Consider the following 19187-nt stretch of genomic DNA (forward strand, 5'->3'; position numbering starts at 1 on the left):
CTTTTATTCAAATGCTTATCCTCATAGGTGGGGGGACACCTAAATTAAGCTTTTAAGCAAATCAATATCTTTACTTTCTCTGGTATTCATGGGCTCAAAGGGTAGAATCTAAATAATTTGGTGCAGAGCTGATTAGTTTGGTAGTAAGTTTGGAATGTTCTACTATCTCCATGATTTCTATACTCTTTAAAACCAGAATTATTAAAATGGCCCTCTAATTCTCTTTTTAAGTATCTCCTGGATGTTCACCTTTGTTCTGGGAGGTAGAAAGTAAATAAAGTTTGTCCATTTTATATGATTCTTGAGCCTCACATTACATTATTGTTTTATTGTTTTTACTATAGCATAACAAAAGTTTTATGATTTTATATTGCTACAGGTTCCCTTCTAAGTTTTTATCAAAAACAAATAATTTTATAAAAATATAAAGACAATATAAGAATTAAGCATGAGATTACAGATTTATTTAGGCACTGTTTCTGTAATTTGTCTCTTACACTGTAATATCAGAGTTAAGTATGTGCAGTGTAGTGATTACAAATGGAAGCTTCAGAATGAGTCTATCCGAATCCTACCTTTGTCACTTCCTGGCTGTGTTGCTTTGGACAAGTTTATTAACCACTCTCTGTTTTAGTTTTCTCATCTGAAAAATAGGGATAATAGTACTTATAATGCTTGCTAGGGTCATTATGAGGATTTAATAGGATTTGATATAGAGTGAGCACTAAATTGATACTAGTTATATAATAATAGCTGTTATTGTTGTATAATATCAGGGAGAGAGATTGTTATACCAGGACTTTGTGACCAAGATCTGCGGTCAGAACCTATATTCACAGTTTTAAGTTGTGTATCTGTAGCCAGACCTCTTTGAGCTTGTTTCCTCCTCTGTGAAATGGGAAAGGTCATATGTATATTTCTCCCTGGGTCATTATAATGAAAATACCTGACCTCAAGGGACATTCAATAGTTGTACTAGCAACTTGCAGCCCTAGCTGCCCCTAAAATAGTGAATTTATATCATAAGTAGGAGTGCATTGACTTATGTAGAAATTGTTTAGAAGATAGTGTTTGTTAGTGTCCACAAAATAAATAGAAATTATAGTACAGGGGTTACCTCCATGCTGAGTATTTTGGATGGAAGCGGTTGGCAGGGACTCTTTCTGATTAAATCATAGCCCATAGGTAAACAATCAGCAGATTGCCCTCATCAGGTGGGTAGTATCTGAAAATTATCAGGTTTAAGCTGAAGTATTATATAAGGTTGAACCCAATGTGCCAATAGTTGAATGTGTTTGAATTATAAACATGGCAATTTCATAAGGTTCAAATGAACATTTACATATGTTTTGTGTATCTTACAGGTCTTTAATAAAATTATATATGACTCTCTCTCTTTGAATTACTAGTCTTTGAATAAGTATGGAAGTATGGGAATAGTGCTGAGGTTTTAACAGTATGACTTCAGTATTTTTTGGAAAACTTCATTCACTCTTTGCTACCAAAATTGTTAAGGAAATGCATAGAGATATGTAGAGATTGTGTTTTTATGCTAGAGGATGATGCTTGGACTCACAGAATCTTTGAGTTACTAAGGAACTTTAGAACCATCTAAAATTAAAATATTTCCTTAGTTAATTTGTAAAAAAAAAAAAATTAGTGATTTTTTTCTGGCCTATCTAGTGTATAGGTAGAATTATTAATTGGTACTTCCTTTCTATAAGGCATTTGACAGGATGTAGCAATGACTTTAAAAATGTTTATTTCCTTTGAACCAATAATATCTCTAAGAATTTATTTCAAGAAAACAATTAGGGATATATGTAAAGATATAGCCCCAAGGTTATTTATTTTAGCCTTATTTATAATGAAAGATTGAGAGTGATGACAAATGACAAATTGTAGGGTTTCTTCAACTATTTCTCAATTCCTATCTTGATTGCTACCCTCTAGATTTTCTCATGTCGGTCAGTGTCCTTCTTAAAGTGTGGTATTCAGAACTGGACCCAGTATTCCAGGATTCCCCTTAATCTGGACATGGAATTTCTATCATCAGAGGCCAAGTTTCTGACCATGATCTTCTCTTTGTATAACTGGGGCTGCTGAAACCCAAGTATTATCAACTGGTTCTGGTCCCCAGCCATGCTTGTGTCTTCTGAAGAGTGACAGTAACCGCCAATTGCAGGGATGGCTATTCATGGGGACTCCTTTTCTTTGCCCGACAGAGGCCCAGTGTTCTAGCTCTGAGAGGGGATCTGATGCCAGCATGTGAGTCACACTCATTTGCTACTGTTCTTTTCGAAAGTTTTAGATCATTTGTTGCTGCACTTCACCCTCTTTTCCCCCTGCCCAGCTTGCACTGTCACCCTGCCTCATCTACCATGCTGTGCTTGAACATAATGCTCTTCTCTGCATTCCATGTGTCTACTCTGTAGTTTTGTGCTACATTTTGAAAGAGATGAATTCACTGTTGGTGTCCGCATTCAAGAAAGAATGCTGATTAACTCGGTAATAGGTAGTTTAATAAATTCTGTGATTGGTTCTTGATGTCCATATTTTCTTGGGTATTTCCGATTAGCATGTTTCTTAGGAACATTTTCTGAGAAAAGTGCTATATAATTAGGTATTTTTTGACTTAACATGAATAATTGAGAGTTGTTAGAATAGTAAAACACTGTTTTGCCTTTTTTTCTTCAACCTGCATTTCCTTATTTCTTTAGACTTGGAAAGCTCTCAGTTTAGCTCAATTCTCTTTCTTTATGTATACTTTAAACCCCCGTGTATAACATCACAGTTACTTTTTTTAGGTACAGTGTGTCCCATTATTTGGACATCTTAATTTCTGACTTTTGTCACACTCAACATTTCCAAAAACTTACTGGGATTAAGGCATACTCCATCTCCATTTTGGAAAGTCACATTGCCCTTGAGCCTGTTAAAGGCTATGAGAAATCCTACAGTCAAGAAAACTGTTCATATTAGCTAAAACATTTTCTAAAATTGAAACATTTTTTCACAAAGTACATTTAACATTCCATAGAAATTGTGTTGGGCTGACACATTTGAGGAGAGGCATGGATTTTTCTTTTTTTCCCTATAATTCATTTCCTCTGTCTTTTCAAGTTTCCCTTTATTTCAGGAAAGGATTGCTAGAAGCTGGTCCTAGGCCAAACTGTGATGAGAGGCTGGGTTTGCTTGCGGCCACTTACCCTCCTTTCTCAGTATCCTCCTTTCCTGACTGGGCATCTAACCCCAACCCAGGCCTTGTTGGTCCTAATGCCCAGTATCTCTCTCTGAAGTGAGCTTACTGGATGGACTCTTTCCTCCCTGACTTCTCTGAATTCATTTCCTTATTGCTTTTTTTTTTTGTCAGAACTTCCTTGTTGTATATATTTTTTCTGTATGAAATGAGAAAGGTCTAGATCACTGAATTGATGTGAAGGTGTTAATAGAGATTGGAAACTTAATGTGTTTCCCTTGCAATTGGATCTATTTATAATTTTACAAGAGGCTACTACCAAAGCTGTGTAGCATAATGGATAAGATGTATATTTTATAACCAAAATGACCTAGGATTGAATCTAGCCCTAGATTGCTAGCTGGATGACCTAGAATAAAATGATTTGACCCAAGAATCAATTTCTTCATGTAAAATAATGGACAGTGATATATCTAATAGGATTGCTTGAGGATTAAAAGATATAATGGTTGTAAACCTAGTGCTCAATAATCAGTAGCTATGGTTGTTGTTATTCAGCTATGATTCCTTGTCTGTGATTTTCTTCCATCATTTGATTGTGAAAAATTTCCAGCACAGAAAAGTTGAAATAGTTGGACAGTGAACACCTATAAACCTACCACCTAAATTCTATAATTTTTTTTGCTGAATTTGATTTATCACATATATGTATTCACCTATCTTTCAATCTATCCTTGAGTCCATCTTATTATTAAATACACTTCAAAGTAAGTTCTGACATCAATACACTTACTAAATACTTCAGCTTTAACATCATTAACTAGACTTCAATATTTGTTTATGATTTTTTTTGAGGTGCAATTTACATACAGTAGAATATACAAATTGTAAGTGTTCTGTTTGTTGTGTAACCCAGTCCCCTATGATAATATGGAATATTTTCATACTCCTGAATGTTCCCCATGCCCTTGTCTAGTCAAGATTCTGCCTTCACTCCCAATTCTGAGTATCGTGTGTGACTTTCAGAACTAGAATTTCAGGCACTGACTATAGTCTAGTGATAGCAGTATTTGGTAGCTGGGGAACTGCCCGATCTGCTTATCATACCACAGATGTTAAAGCTTGGTATAATTTTTCCATAAGAAATTTTATAAATTTTGTGCTATAAAAATGTAGTCATTCATCCAGTAAATATTTAATTGCCAGATAATTTTGCTAAAGTTATCTGGTGAGGTGAAGGAGACATTCTAGAATCAAACAAATACTGTACTCTGCTATAAATAGACACAAGGCATAGTGGAGGCATAAAAAAGGGAATGATTGGGTTTTCTTGATTTGAGGGTATAGGCAACAATGGCCTCATAGGGGAGGTGATACTTGAGCTGAGTATTGTGGAAGACGAGTTGATATTTGCCAGGTATTAGTGGAGTGGGAGAATAGAAAAGGCATTTCTGGGTTTGGTAGGCTGGAGCAAAGGCTGCAAGAGGTGAGGCAAGGTGGGTAGTTGGAGAGGACTTTGTATGCTATGCAGATGGCTTTGGTTTATTTCTATAGTGTATTTTAAAAGATTTGTTCATTTTTGAAGGAGATTATACTCAAAAGATAGAAATTTCCAAGAAATGTAGTTAAATGCTTAAGATTATTTTATGATCAAACCAAAGTCATATGTTTTCTTTGTTTTATTACACTACAATTTTATATTTTTATTCTGACTCTTCTCCCTTTTATGTCTCTAAAATGACAGGTAGTTTGCCAGTATTTGAAAGATCCCAGTGTATCTGATCCACAGTTGCTGCAGAATATTTTCCAAGCTCTGAATGTATATTATAATTATACAGGCCAGGCGAGATGTCTGAATATGTCAGAGACGTCAACTAGCAGTCTAGGATCCCTGGGTTGGAGCTACCAAGTAAGTGTGTATAATTTCCCCAAGTGAAACTCACTTTTCACTGATACAACTGTGCTGTAACAGAGACTTCGCAAGATTTTGTTACCTAACTTGGATCTTAATCTGGACTCTGTTCCTTACATGCTAAGACCATGGAAAAATTTCTTCATTCATTCATTCATGTATTTAATAATCACCACATACATTCTAAATACTAATCATGTGTCAAGTACCATTCTAGGCTCCAAAGGTACAAAGATAAATAAGAATTAATCTTACTGTTAAATGTAGCTTGTTGAAAAAGAAGGTTAATTAACTAAAATAATATTACAGTAAATCTTGATAAATCCTATAAGTGGATCATTTTATGGACACATAGAAGGAGATTCTAACTTGATTCTATTTGAGCCTCCATTTCTTCATTCGAACAATGAGCAAACTGCTACTGCTGCTGTTGCTGCTGCTGCTGCTGCTGCTACTACTACTACTACTACTACTACTACTACTACTACTACTACTTTCCCTCCAGCGTTGTTTTGAGGATTAAATATGACAATAGATGTGAAAGAAAGCAGTTCACAAAAAAGGAATATATATCCCTAACTTCTGTGACTTCTCAACTGAGTTTTTCCAAGAATAATGAGAGGTGGTATGGCATAGAGGTAAAGAGCAGGGGCTCTGAGGCCAGACTGCTTGAATTTAAACTGCTTACTAGCTGTGTGACCTTGGAAAATTTATTTAACCTTTTTATGCCTCATTTTTTTCACTGGATTCTTCTGGTTTGCTTTCTCAGGCCTGCACAGAAATGGTCATGCCCGTTTGTACTAATGGTATCAATGACATGTTTGAACCTCACTCATGGGACTTGGAAGAATTTTCTGATTATTGTTTTAGACAGTGGGGTGTGAGACCAAGGCCCTCCTGGATCACTACACTGTATGGAGGCAAAAACATCAGTTCCCATACAAACATCATTTTCAGGTGAGTTTTTGCTAGTTCAAAAAAAACTTTGATTAATGGAGACATTTGTAGAATGGCTGAGAAAATAGAACCAGGAAAATGCTGGATGATAAAACAATCTAGAATACAACAGTGGCATCCATCATGTTTTCCTACTCCTTGAAAGGCAGGATGCTGAAAAGAGATATAATCTTACACTCTATTACAATGTGCCCAAAGGCTTAAAAAGAACACAGCAACAAGATTAAAATATTTTTTTAAAAAGTTCTTCAGCACAAAATGAAGCATCGTTTCGTTTTCAATTCGTCTTACTATTGTTCCTATTATAATTAATGGTAATAAAAAAATATTCAGTATTTATTCAACAAACTCATTTAAAGTACCCAGGCTATACTGTTCTAGGCACTTAAATTACTTAAAATTGAATCCTTACAACAACCTTATGAAATAGTTTTTATTTTCTCTTCTTTACTGAGGAAGAAAGTGAAGGTCACTGTGTTCAGTCACTTGCCAAAGTTCATCCAGCTTTGTTTTAGTTACTAAGTGAAAAACCAGATTTCAGCTTTGGCCTGTTTAACTACAATAGCTGTGTTTGTTCCTCTACATTACACAGCTCCTATAAGCAACATATTTGGTATTGGTTCACATCAGAGTTAATTGAGTAGCTTTTATGTGTATCTGATTGTGACTAAAATTTCCGTGTTTTGGCTTGTACATTAAGTTGTCAGCTATTAACAATAGCACCCAGTTAATCAAAAAATTTCCCCAAAACTATATGGAAAAGATAAAGAGATATCCCTACATACCTCTTAACCTGGAACTATTGTTTAAATTGTAAATGTCATTGTTTTACAAGCTCTTCTACACAAGCATCAAATTTGGCCTTTGTGATATGCCCAAAAGGTTTTAGGAGTGAGGAGTTCAACTGAATGATCACTGTCTGGGTTTAGGCCTGTAGCACTGTCTACTTTGCAATCTTTCTTATTGGGTTCATGCTGTTTTCTCACCCAGCAGGGTACCTACCCAAAATAAAAGGTGAAGCACTTTAATGGAAAATTTAAAGATTCTTTTTGTTCAGTTTCCTTAAATTGTGTTCCTTGTTCTCAATAGGATTCTTCAAAACTATACCCTTCAGCTCAGTTTTGTAAAAGTGACAGTTGAACAAATAAATCTATTTAGGGCTTTAAAGGAAACTGTGCCAAATTTGAAATCAGGGAAACATGAAAGGACTGAGAGGGCTGAAAAAGGCTTAAATACAAGCCATGGGTCTCCCAAGCTCACCTTTGTTCCTCAGAGGAGGAAATACTTTGTCAATTTCTTATTTTTTCTTTAGGAGCTTATCTTCATGTAGTATTTTTATGGATTTCTCTAACACGCTGGCACTTTAAGCTCATCCTTCCTACCTTTGACCTTATAAAGTTGCAGTTCATATTGAATTAGAAAGTGTAGTCTTTAAATCCTAATATGAAAGTTTTAACATGTGAATCTTGATCAAATACATTGTCCTTTTTTATTAGATCCAACCTTTACAGATAAGTATTTTAATTATCCATTTATCCTCTTAAATTATTTTCCTCTGGCCATCAAAATAACAGTCATCATCATTGTCATTACTGGGAAGGGTACATATTTTGTGAGAAAAGTTGGGGAATAGAATTGAAACCCATAGGTGGAAATTACAGCTTAGTGTTAAAAACTTTTAGTCCAGTGTAAGAACTTTCTAACAGCTGTTCAAAGGTAGCATGAACTCTTAAATAAAATTACTTAAGCTCTTTGATCCTCAGTTTTCTCTTCTGTAAAATGAGAATAATTTACCACTCACCCCATAAAATTGTCATGATCTTTAAAAGAGTTAACCCAGTTAAGTACTTAGCCCAGAACTGGCAAATATGCATCCTTAAAAAATATTTGTTGAATAAATGAATGGAGGTATACTCTCGATTTTGTGTTGAAGCCACGGAGAACTGTTTATTTGTCCCTGAATGTCCTTTCTCTCTTTTTTGCCTTTTCTTAAAACTCAGGCGTCCTCCAAGAAACTTTCTCTGACTCCTCCAGAGAGTTAGGTTCCCCCATGCCATTAGCTTCCCTAGGGCCTGTGGCTGTCACTAGCACTCTGATTGGAAATTGCTTGGGTTCCTGTCTGCTCCATGAGATTGTTAACTTCTTAATGATGAGACTGTCTTAATCATCTCTGTGGCTTTAGCACCTGCTGTAATGACTGGCACATAATGGATGGTTGATAAATGAGTGTGTTGATAAGGATGATGAATGAAATACAAAGCTCAGGAAGGCTTTAGAGGCAGGTGAAGTTTAAAGGCAGGATTATGTGAAGATGCTACTTATTTTTCTGTAGCGGCAAGTCGACTTTTAAAAAGATCTTTTTCCGTATGCTGCTAGGTGTGAAAAATCCAATGTAAAAAATTTTAAGTTATTTAAAAATTCAAAATTCTCCTGCTTTTCTGAGGAAAGCACGTTCCCAAAGTAAAGGAGGAGCCTCAAGTGTCTATGTTTTATGTACTTCCGTGGCTACCAGCTAGAAAACATTTCTGGCTGATGAGTAAGAAAATGTCTAAGAACCTTGTGAAAATATCTTTATATTCATGCTTCTCTCCTTCAGTTGCCTCACACAGATCTAAGTGTGACTGCTTTTCTGATTGGAAAATTCAGTCTGTAATTGTTGGATTTGAGATTTGCTAGTTAAGACCTTGGTCTTTGAAGTGAGGGAGACCTGGGTGCTGTTCTGCTTCTTCACCGAGTTGGCGTGCATGGCCTCAGGCAGATCGCCAGTTTACATAAGTTAGAAATAATGACCGCCCAACAGTTATTTCAGGAAGTAGATAGACTATTATGGAAGTGAGCACTATGAAGGCAGAGATTTTGTCTGTTCGCTGCTGAATCCCCTGTGCCCAGTCAGTGCCTGGCACTTAGTAAACATTTGTTGAATGAATGCGGACTTAATAAATGATAGCTATTAATAGTTCCATTTCAGCAGGTTTTTTGTTTTGTTTTGTTTTGTTTTTTTAAATTCCACAGTGGTTTTGTTGGAATGATTAATTTTTTTCCTCAACCCCAGTTTTGGGGTAAGAAATTATCTTACTATAAATGGTCATTCTCAGTTATTTAAATATAAATCCAAAAGGGAATTCCTGAAAAGCTGGTTAGTTTAACATCATTGCCAGCAATTAAGTGAGGCACACTGTTGCGATTTTTATCTAGGCATCTAGATACTTTCATGAAAGCCGTTATTATGGCTTTTTGTTTGTTTGTTTATTTGTTTGTAAATTTCCTAGTGACTGGTTTAGCTTTCACATGTCTAGGACCAAGAAATTCAAGTCCATGTGCATCTTAGGTCTCTCAGCAACTCCAAACACTGTTGCTAAGTCACTAGGCTGATTCAGATGACCTTTTAAATCAAATGCAGTTTGCTTATTATGTGACTGTTAGGATGGCTTTTTTGTTTTGCAAATAATGGTGAGTTTCCTATCTGGGTAGGTCCTGTCAAATTGGAATATTGATAAAGGCTATCTGTTTACCTAAGAGAATCTAACCCCTTGTGTAGTTTACTTTAAAAATTTATCTGGTAGTTGAAAACTAAGGATTATAATTTGTATTGTGAGTTTTCTCTTTTGTTTTTAATAAAACCAAAAAAGTACATTATTTTTTCAAGAATAATGTTAAGTTGTAACTGAATTTTTTTTTTTTTTTCTTTTTTAAAGAAAAGTGTGAGACTTTGTGGTGGGAAGGCCAAAGACAACTAGATATTTACATTCTTTTTTTCACTCATTCAGTAAATATTTGTGTGGCTCCTACCATGTGCCAGGTGCTGAAGTTACAGTAATAAACAAAACAGACAAAAATCCCTGCCCTTGAGGAGTTCTAGTTTGAGAGAACATAATAAACAAGATAACACCTATAAAGACATTAGGGGATAAGTGCTAAGGAAAAAAACAGGGCTATGAAATATTGCATGGAGTCAAGGTTTGAAATTTTAGATGAGAGTGACTAAAGAACACCAAAGAGTCTTTTGGAAAATGATCTGGAGGAAGAAGCTAGCTAGCCATGAGTTCAGTAGGGGTAAGAACACCCCAAACAGAGGAGAAAGCAGGAAGAAGGGAGGTAAATGTCCTAAGCATATTCTCCAGGCCCACTAAGAAGGTCATTGTGGTTAGAGTAGAGTTAATGAGGGAGAAAGTAGAAGAGTTGAAATCAGAGAAGCAGCAGAGGGCCCAGACCATGCAGAGACTTGTAAGATATAGTAAGGACTTTGGTTTATACTCTGAATGAAGTGGGGAAACTTGGAGTGTTTTGATTCAGGTTTTAATAGAATCAGAGTGCTGCTGTATCTCTAGCAGGGGGACAAGAATAGAAGCAAGATCAGTAAAAAGCTATTCAGGCTAGTGATAATGGTCACTTAGACCAGAGTAGTGACAATGTATGTGATGAGCAGTGTTCAAATTCTGGATATATTTCTATATATGGCTGACAGGATTTATTGACAGATTGGGTGAGACAGAGAGAATTGAAGAGTGACACCAAACTTTTTTGCCTGAGCAACTAGAAGGATTAGGTTGCCATTAACAGAGACTGGGAAAATATAGGGGAGGGGCAGGTTGGCAGTTGGGGAGAATCAAGTACTCTCTTTTGGACCTGGTAAGTTTGAGAAGTTTTATAAAAATGTAAAGTAGACTGTTAAATTTTGGTTCTGAAGTTTAAAGGAAAGGTCCTGGCTGGAGACATTATTTGATAGTCATCTGTATAGATTAAACTCATAGATGAAGCTTTTTAACCCATTTTCTATTTGCTCTGAGAATACTCACCGGCAATGCTTGCAGCTGCAGCGTTTACCCCGAGATAACTCACAGATTATAGTCCTAATTTTATCCCCAAAGTTTGCCACACAGTCTCTCTCTTTTATTATTACTATTTTCACATCACTCTAGTATATTAATAGTCTTTGGAAATAAACGACATTATTCTTTTTATAGCATTCTGGTTTTAGTAGTGGTATTTCCATTTACAAAATATAGTAATTCTCAATTGCTAAAAATGTCAAGTCCTAGAAAACATAGCCTTCCTAACATGTGATGTTAACATTGTTCTTAATGGTTAGTAGTTAGCCAAAGATTCATTTGATAAATCTGATTTATGTATACATATCTGTACATTAGGATTAGAGATAAGTTTTATTTAGAAATAACTCCAAGAGCAGTTTTTATATTTTTATTTCCACATTGAAAACCAGTCAGATTTGCTTCAGCCTCAAAGGTATATTTATGTAAAAGTAACACTCCAGAGATGTGGATTTAATTTCTGAACAGGAACTAGGTTAATGATTATGCAAATTATGTGAATAATTTCATGTATCTGATAATGTGACCTTGAAGATTTGTTGTTTCAAGCTTTGTAACGATATCAGCGAAATGGAATGTGCATTAACAAATGTAAGAACACATAAAAATGCTCTATAAGTGATTTCAGGATATATATAAAGGTGTACCGAGAGGTGCCATACACAGGGAAAGTTAGCTAATAACCTTTCATAGACCAGGTATTTGATACTTGAGACCAGGTGTGTCAGTCCCTATTTTATCCTGAGGAATCTAAGCTTCCATGAAATTAGGAAGATATGAGGCAGACCTGGGACTGGAACCCAGGTATGTCTGTCTGATCCCAAAGCTCATGTTCTTCTTACTCTGCACCACACAAGTTGAGGGGGTATGTGCTGTTGGTTTCCAACAGCAATCATATGTCCATGAAATGCAGTGCATAAAATCGAGCATTGGACTAGTGTTATAAGACCTGAGTTTGTATCTGGGATTTGGCATTTCTAGTTGAATGATTTGAGCAGTTCTTAAGAATTGTAATTTAACTTACCTCACGGGGTTGTTACAATGGTCAAATGTGCAAGATTTTGTAAACTCTTAACCAGTTTATGCATGTGTGGAGTTAAAAATACCAGAGAACAATTTGATTTGTAATAGCATCAAGAATAAAATAGGAATTAAGTTAACAAAAGAAAAATACAGCATAGACATTGAAAACTACAAAACATTATTGAAGAAATTAAAGATTTAAATAAATGGAAAGACCTCTCATGTACTTGTGTGGAAGGGGTGATATTGTCAAGATGTCAGGACTCCATAAATCGACATACATATTCAGTGCAATCCTTGTCAAAATCCTAGCTTGCTTTTTTGTTGAAATTGACAAGCTTATCTTAAAATTTATATAAAAATGGTAATTGATAGATGGTCATGGGGATGGGGAGCATGGCATAGGGAATGCAGTCAGCATTAATGTAATGGCTAGGTGGAGAGCCAGAGGAGAAAAAGAGTAATTAGGGGGGTCATTTTATAAACTATACGAATGTCTAACCAATGTACTATATACTTAAAACTAATAATAAAATAAACTTTAAAAATTTATATAAAAATGTAAGAGATTCAGAATAACCAAAACTGTCTTGAAAAGGAAGAACAAATTTGAAGAACTCATGCTTCCTGGTTTTGAACTCATACATCCTGGTTTCAAATTTGTTATAAAGTTACCACGATCAATACAGTGTGATACTGACATAAAGATAGATATATAGATCAGTGGAAGAGAATTGACAGTTCAGAAGTCAACTTTTATATGTTTGGTCAATTGATTTTCAGACAATTCATTGGGGGAAAGAATAGTTTGTTTTTTCAAGAAATAATGCTGGGGAAAACTGGATAATCACATGCAAAAAATGAAGTTAGATTCCTGTTTCATACCATACAAAAATTAACTCAAAATGGATCAAATGATTTAATTGATAACTCAACTTAAAAATAGGCAAGAATCTGAATAGATATGTTTTCAAAGAAGATATATAGATGTCCAATCAGTACATGAAAAAATGCTCAATACCATCAGTCATTTGGGAAATGCAAATCAAAAGCACAGTAAGATTCATTTGACACCCACACAGGATGGCTATAAATCAGAGGATGGGAAAGATGGGTTGAAAAGGTGAAAGGAGATGTCCATAATATTGTGATAAGTTTGCATGGTGACAAATGATTGCTAGAATTAGTGGAGTGATCATTGTAAGGTATAAAAATTTGAATCACTATATAGAAATGTACACCTGAAATTAATATAACTAATATAATATTGTATACCAACAATACTTAAATTTTTTTAAAAAGATGTAAAAATATAATAAGTGTTGGTAAGGATATAGAGAAATTAGAACCTTCATATTTTGCTAGAGGGAAATGTGAAATGGTGCAGCCACTTTATAAAACAGTTCGGTATATATCCAAGAGAAATGAGAACATTCATTCATGCAAAAACTTGTACATGAATGTTCATAGGAGCAATATTCATAATGGCTAGAAAATGGAAACAAAACCAATGTACATCTAATGAATGAATAAATAAAACATAACATTCATACAATATGGAATATTGTCTGGCAATAATATAGAATATTATTTAGCGATAAAAAAGCAATATACTGTTATGTTACAGTGTGGATTAAACCTGAAAACATATTATAAAGTAAAAGAAGGCAATCACAAAAGGCCCCTATTGTATAATTTAATTAATATGATATGTACAGAAAAGGCAAATCTGTGGTTGAGATAAAAAGTAGATTAGTGGTTGCCTGTGGCTGAGAGTGAGCGAGGTTGGGGTAGGGAAAGGGGAATTACGGACTGCCCGTGAGTATGGGTTTCTTTTGGGGATGATGAAAATGTTCTAACATTGTGGTGATGGTTGTAAAACTCTGAATATACTAAAAACCATTGAACTGTACATTTTAAATGGGTTGAATTTCTAGTAGGTAAATTATCACAACAAAGCTGTTAACTATTGTCAGGGATTGTCTGTGGTTCTATTGGATTTTCACTTAGCTAAACTAAATAACCTGTGTCAAAGACTGATCCTGTGTACATCATTCTGAAATATCTTGTGTAAACCAGCCAAGTCTAGTAACCTAATAACATTTCTGTAACTTTAAAGCTAATCTAAAATGGGGATCTTTGAGTAATGACCAAAATTAGAATTTTCAAATATAGGAAATTTTCTTTATCACTTTGATAGTTGGGTCCTAGGAAAGAAAACTGGCATTGAGGGACTCCTATGTGCCTGACACTTATGCTTATGAAATACATCTGCATGTACCATCTGGTTTAACCCTTACAACAACTTTATGAGGTAGGACTGGTTATCTCTGTTTTACAGATGAGGAAAATCACATGGCTTTTGAGTAATGAGGCTGGGATTAGAATTTAGAATTCATCTAGATTCCAAGTCCCAGTACAGTCTGGGCTGATTCCTAGGATACCATTTTCATTCCTCTCTGGTTCTATTCTTGCACTTGGTTGGAAAAATGTTGGGAAATTCCAATCAGAAGCACCTTTCTATATGACAGATTAGATCCTCAGATCAAATCCCCCAGATTATAATTTTAGCTGTCATGCATAATAAAAGTTTTCTTCTATCTTATCTGGGTGTAGATATGAAACACTAACAATCTTATCTTTTCTTCTTTCCCTCACTTAGCAATGGTGACCTAGACCCCTGGTCAGGAGGTGGAGTAACCAAGGACATCACAGACACCTTGGTTGCCATCATTATCCCAGAGGGGGCCCATCATCTAGATCTCCGAGCCAACAATGCCTTTGATCCCACGACTGTGCTCTTAGCCCGCTCCATGGAAGTTAGATACATGAAGCAGTGGATCAGAGATTTCTATGCCAGTCTAAGAAAGAAGTACTGAGCAACTTTGGATCATTTTCACTTTCTTCTTTTGTATTCATTTCACCTACATTCCCATTTACTTTGGTTTTCTACATGTAATTACTTTGCCTTGTTTATCATTTGTCATTTTTGGTGGGGCAAAGGTTGAGATAGAAGAGAGGGTGATGGTGGTGACAGCAGCCATTCCACACCCTAGGTCCTCGTCATCTTTATGCCACTTCCAGGAAGAATCTCTTCGTGACAGCTTTCCTGCACCATCAGTGGGCCTCATAACTGGAGCAGAGTTCCTGACTGCCCTTTGTAAGAGGGAGAGTCAGTCCCTTTGTTTCTCTGCAGGCAGAGATTTCTCTTGGTTTTGAGATTGAAGTCTCTTTGGCCCATTTGTCATTTCTCCACCCGTGCCCTCCCAAAGGAAAAACAAAGATAGATAAAAATGATGTAATTGCAGCTGGTAGGAAGGATGTCTGATGCCAATCCAGGAAATAGGAGCCATTTCTTTTGTATTTGATTTAATGATTTTGAACTGCGCTGTAAATAAAGAATAAGGCTGGACCTTATACCTGTGTGTTGCTTCTGAGGCTCACTCCAGCTGTTGGGAATGCTATGTGCACTGGGCTTGGCTGTTTTTGGAAAGTCCTTTTATTTATTCCACTTGGCAGCTTTTCTTAGTTCTGGGATATTTGCCACTGTGGTACTGCCAGTAAGAAATCTGGCCTTTTTCTGCTCCATTTCTCTTTGTTTCTAAGGTCACTTTTATAGTAATTTGGTTACATTTTGCCAGTTTAGGAAAATGACTATTTTGTTTTTCCTTTGACATCAGAGCAAGCTTTTATATACTGTGGTCACTACTGATTGTTTAGTAAGAAGCCTTTAAAATTGGTGAAGTTGACAATTCAGACAGAAGGTAGAATACAGTTATATTCAGCATTTTTTTTTTTAATTTTATTTTCTGGTGGTCGTTGCTACTGTCCTTAAATCTAGAGTGTCAGGACACTAAGAGGCAGGTGCACAAGAACTTTTCTGTGTGGCTTCCTAAAGACAAGCTGACTAATTCATGCAGGCAGCATATTTGACATTAATAAATGGCTGAGCCATTCCTATTTCCAAAGCGTTGGTTTCTTTCAAGCAGTTCTTACACTGAAACCTTTCTTCAGAAGAGCTTTTTTAGGATAACAAATAGGGTTGGATCAAAACCTTTCAGGGACACAGAGAGAGACTAACAGTTTCTACTCTGTTGAAAGATTTCTTCCCCCTTGTTTCGTTTTATTTTCTCTCAAAAATTTGTTTTCTTCACCCTGCCTTGGGAATATTTTCTGTTTTTTAAAAACTTTACCTTGGTCTTGATTTCTAAAGCACTATTTTTTAATATGCAGATAATAAGTTAATTCTTGGGTGAGAGACTGAAATATTTCCCTTATTTTCCCTGGCATCTGGGAGATACAGAAAAATCTTTGTCTGGTTTCGGAAGCCTCCAGTTCTCATTGTAATGAGTTGTCCATCAAAGCATTTGGTCACTATTTTTATTTCAGCATCAGAAAAAGCCTGCTGGGGTGGAAATTTAGAGTCAAAACAATACCAGTTTTTACTCTTTGTCAGCTAAGAAGTTATATAATGCAGAGTTTATGGGTTTAATGGAGGATATTATTACTATTTATTTTAGGATACCACTGATTTTAGAATATTTTTTTTTGAAATCTTTTTACCTGTTTAAAATCTTTAAAATACTTTTATGCTCCATTTAATATTAATTCTTTGGATGAGTTGCATTTTATGAAGATAAAAATGGCCAAAAAATAACTTCTCAAGTATAATTTGGTCTTATGTACATTTTTTCTATTTACATTTCATGACAGCATACTTAACTAGAGTTAGCCTAATTATAAATGCTGAAATTTAATTTTAAATTGAAAAATAATTGGAACATTAAATAAATCTTATTATTTAAAGTATCCCCTAATTAATAGATAATGCTTTTGAAAGACTAGGAAAGAGAGACAAAGAGTGGGGTAGTTTTTATTTTCTCTTTCTGTTACTTTAACTACCTGGAGTCATTAGATAGAACTAAAGAAAACTAGAGATCTTTCATAAGGGTTCTGTAGAATCCAGAGATTATCAAAAGGAGTGTCTAATGTAGCATATTAGAGTGAAGGCACCGTGGATTTCTAGTCCAACCCCATCATTTGTGGGTGATGACGTTGCAGTACCGAGAGAAGGGACTTGTCATCGTTTCGTTTTATTGGAATAGCTTAATCTTTGTTTGGATTCAAGAAACAAAACTTTGCCAAACCAGTTTAAGCAAAAGAGGGAATTTATAGAAACTGCAGGAATAGCTCCAAAATTTGGGAAGCTAGGAATTGTGAGGAAATGGAACTGGGGTCTAGAAAGTCATTAAAAGTCAAGACTGCTATTTCTCTTTCACTTTGAACAGAGATCGCAATTCTCAGCTACAGGTGAGATTTGTTCCTCAGATGTTTATTGTTTGCCTAGCAGGCTGAAGTGTGCATGTGCATCAGATTACCTGCAGGGCTGGTTAAAACATTGATTACTGAGCCCCACCCCAGCATTTGTAAAATGTCTTATGGTGGATCCTGGGAAGTTGCATTTCTAACAAGATTCCAGGTGATGCTGGGGCATCACGTTTTGAGAACCACTAATGAAAAGAATTCTGAATTTCAGTTTCTTCACACAGGACATATCCCTTCAGTTCACCTCACTCCTGTTGTCCTGCCTGATCTCATTAGAGTATAGGAGCCCTGCCTAATATTTCTTTTCCCATGGCTGCTTCATTCTCTGTAGACCAGCTTCCTCTTCTGTGCTTGCACAGGGCCCATGATGACTTCCCCGAATGGTGTCTTCAGGCTCCTGAGGCTGCACCTCACAAGCCTTCATCTCTCAGGTAGTTAGTTAGGGAGGGACAAGGTCATAAAAACATGGCTTCAGATCTACAATATTTGGGCCAGAGGGGGAATAGTTCAGGCAACTCGGTACATGTATGTCACACAGTGTCTCTTAGAACACAGGTATCCAACAAAATGCCAATGGCGTATGTAGTAGAAAAGTCCATAGTTAAGCAAGTTTGGAGAATTTTTCTTAATCTGTAAATATGCATTGTTACTCTCCAAAATAGTAACCGAGAATGCAGGTTTTCTTAAGCATAAGGCATTGTCCTGGAACCTGGAGAATACAATGGTGAAAATGCACACATGTGTTCTAATAATACAGTTTACATTTTTGTGGGAGAAAGATATGAAATGTCATTATACAAGAGTCAGTACAATTATAAGTGCTATGAAGAAGGGGCGCTCTAGCAGGGAATCTGAGCCAGTTTGTGGAAATCAGAACACTCTTGAAATGTGACATTTTAGCTGTTATCTAAACAGTAAGTGAGGACTGTAGAAGGAAGAGGAATGGAGAACACAGTGCAAGAGTCCTGAGAGTAGCACATTCAGGGAACTGAAAGAAGGCCAAGGTAATGGGACAGTGGATGACCAAAGAGGAAGTGACGTAAGATGAATTTAGAGACATTGGCAGGGAGAAATCTCATTCAAGTAGATCATGATAAGGAATCATTATAAGAGATGAGAATACATTGATGGTCCATAATTAGGGAGTGATGTGAACAGGTTTTTATCTGAAAAGATCATTCTAGAAAATGTCAATTAAGATCCTCTGCCCAGTTTTTAATTGGATTGTTTGGGGTTTTTTTGTTGTTGTTGTTGTTGGTTTTTTGTGTGTTTTTTTTTTTAAATATTAGCTGTATGAATTATTTATATATTTTGGATATTAACTCCTTATCAGATATATCATTTGCAAATATTTGCTCCCATTCATTGGGTTGCCTTTTCGTTTTGTTGATGGTTTCCTTTGCTGTGCAAAAGCTTTTAAGTTTGATGTAATCTCATTTGTTTATTTTTGTTTTTGTTGCCTTTGCCTGGGGAGACCTATCTAAAAAGGTATTTCTAAATCCTATGTCAAAGAGTTTACTCCTTATGCTTCTTTATTCTAGGAGTTTTCTGATTTCTAGTCTTCTGGAGTAGAGAGAAAAGTGAAAAGATGAAGGGGAAGGGAATATGAGGTACAAATTTCCAGTTATAAAGTAAATACGTCATGGGGATATAATGTACAGGTTAGGGAATATAGTCAATAATATCATAATAACAATAAAAAAAAGATCACTCTAGATGTAGAGTGTTCATTGTAGGGCACAAGCATGTGATATGTCCAGGTATGAGAATAGATAGTTTATTAAGGTGGTAAGGGTGGAAATGAGAAGTGGATGATTTGAGAAATTTAGTAAGGAATGCCAGTGGGATCTTGTAGTGAGTTCTATATGAGATACGAGTTGGGCGGGTGTCAAGGACAATAATATTTGGCTTGTGTGCTTAGATAGATGGTGGTGTCATACAC

General features: G+C 35.7%; 1 protein-coding gene across 3 annotated transcripts in view; it reads left to right on the forward strand.

The window, feature by feature from the left end:
- Positions 1 to 15337, forward strand: part of LOC107518547 (prolylcarboxypeptidase) — a 55878-nt gene extending 40541 nt beyond the window's left edge. For all 3 annotated transcript variants that reach the window (XM_016160328.2, XM_016160330.2, XM_016160329.2), the window contains exons 8-10: positions 4944 to 5108; positions 5881 to 6068; positions 14583 to 15337. In XM_016160328.2, the coding sequence (XP_016015814.1) occupies positions 4944 to 5108; positions 5881 to 6068; positions 14583 to 14799 (570 nt within the window). In that variant the 3' untranslated portion in view covers positions 14800 to 15337. The remainder of the gene's footprint in view (positions 1 to 4943; positions 5109 to 5880; positions 6069 to 14582) is intronic.
- Positions 15338 to 19187: the final 3850 nt, after the last annotated feature.

The sequence above is a fragment of the Rousettus aegyptiacus genome, unplaced genomic scaffold (genome assembly GCF_014176215.1).
Source record: "Rousettus aegyptiacus isolate mRouAeg1 unplaced genomic scaffold, mRouAeg1.p scaffold_m13_p_5, whole genome shotgun sequence".
In the NCBI taxonomy this organism is placed as follows: Eukaryota; Metazoa; Chordata; class Mammalia; order Chiroptera; family Pteropodidae; genus Rousettus; species Rousettus aegyptiacus.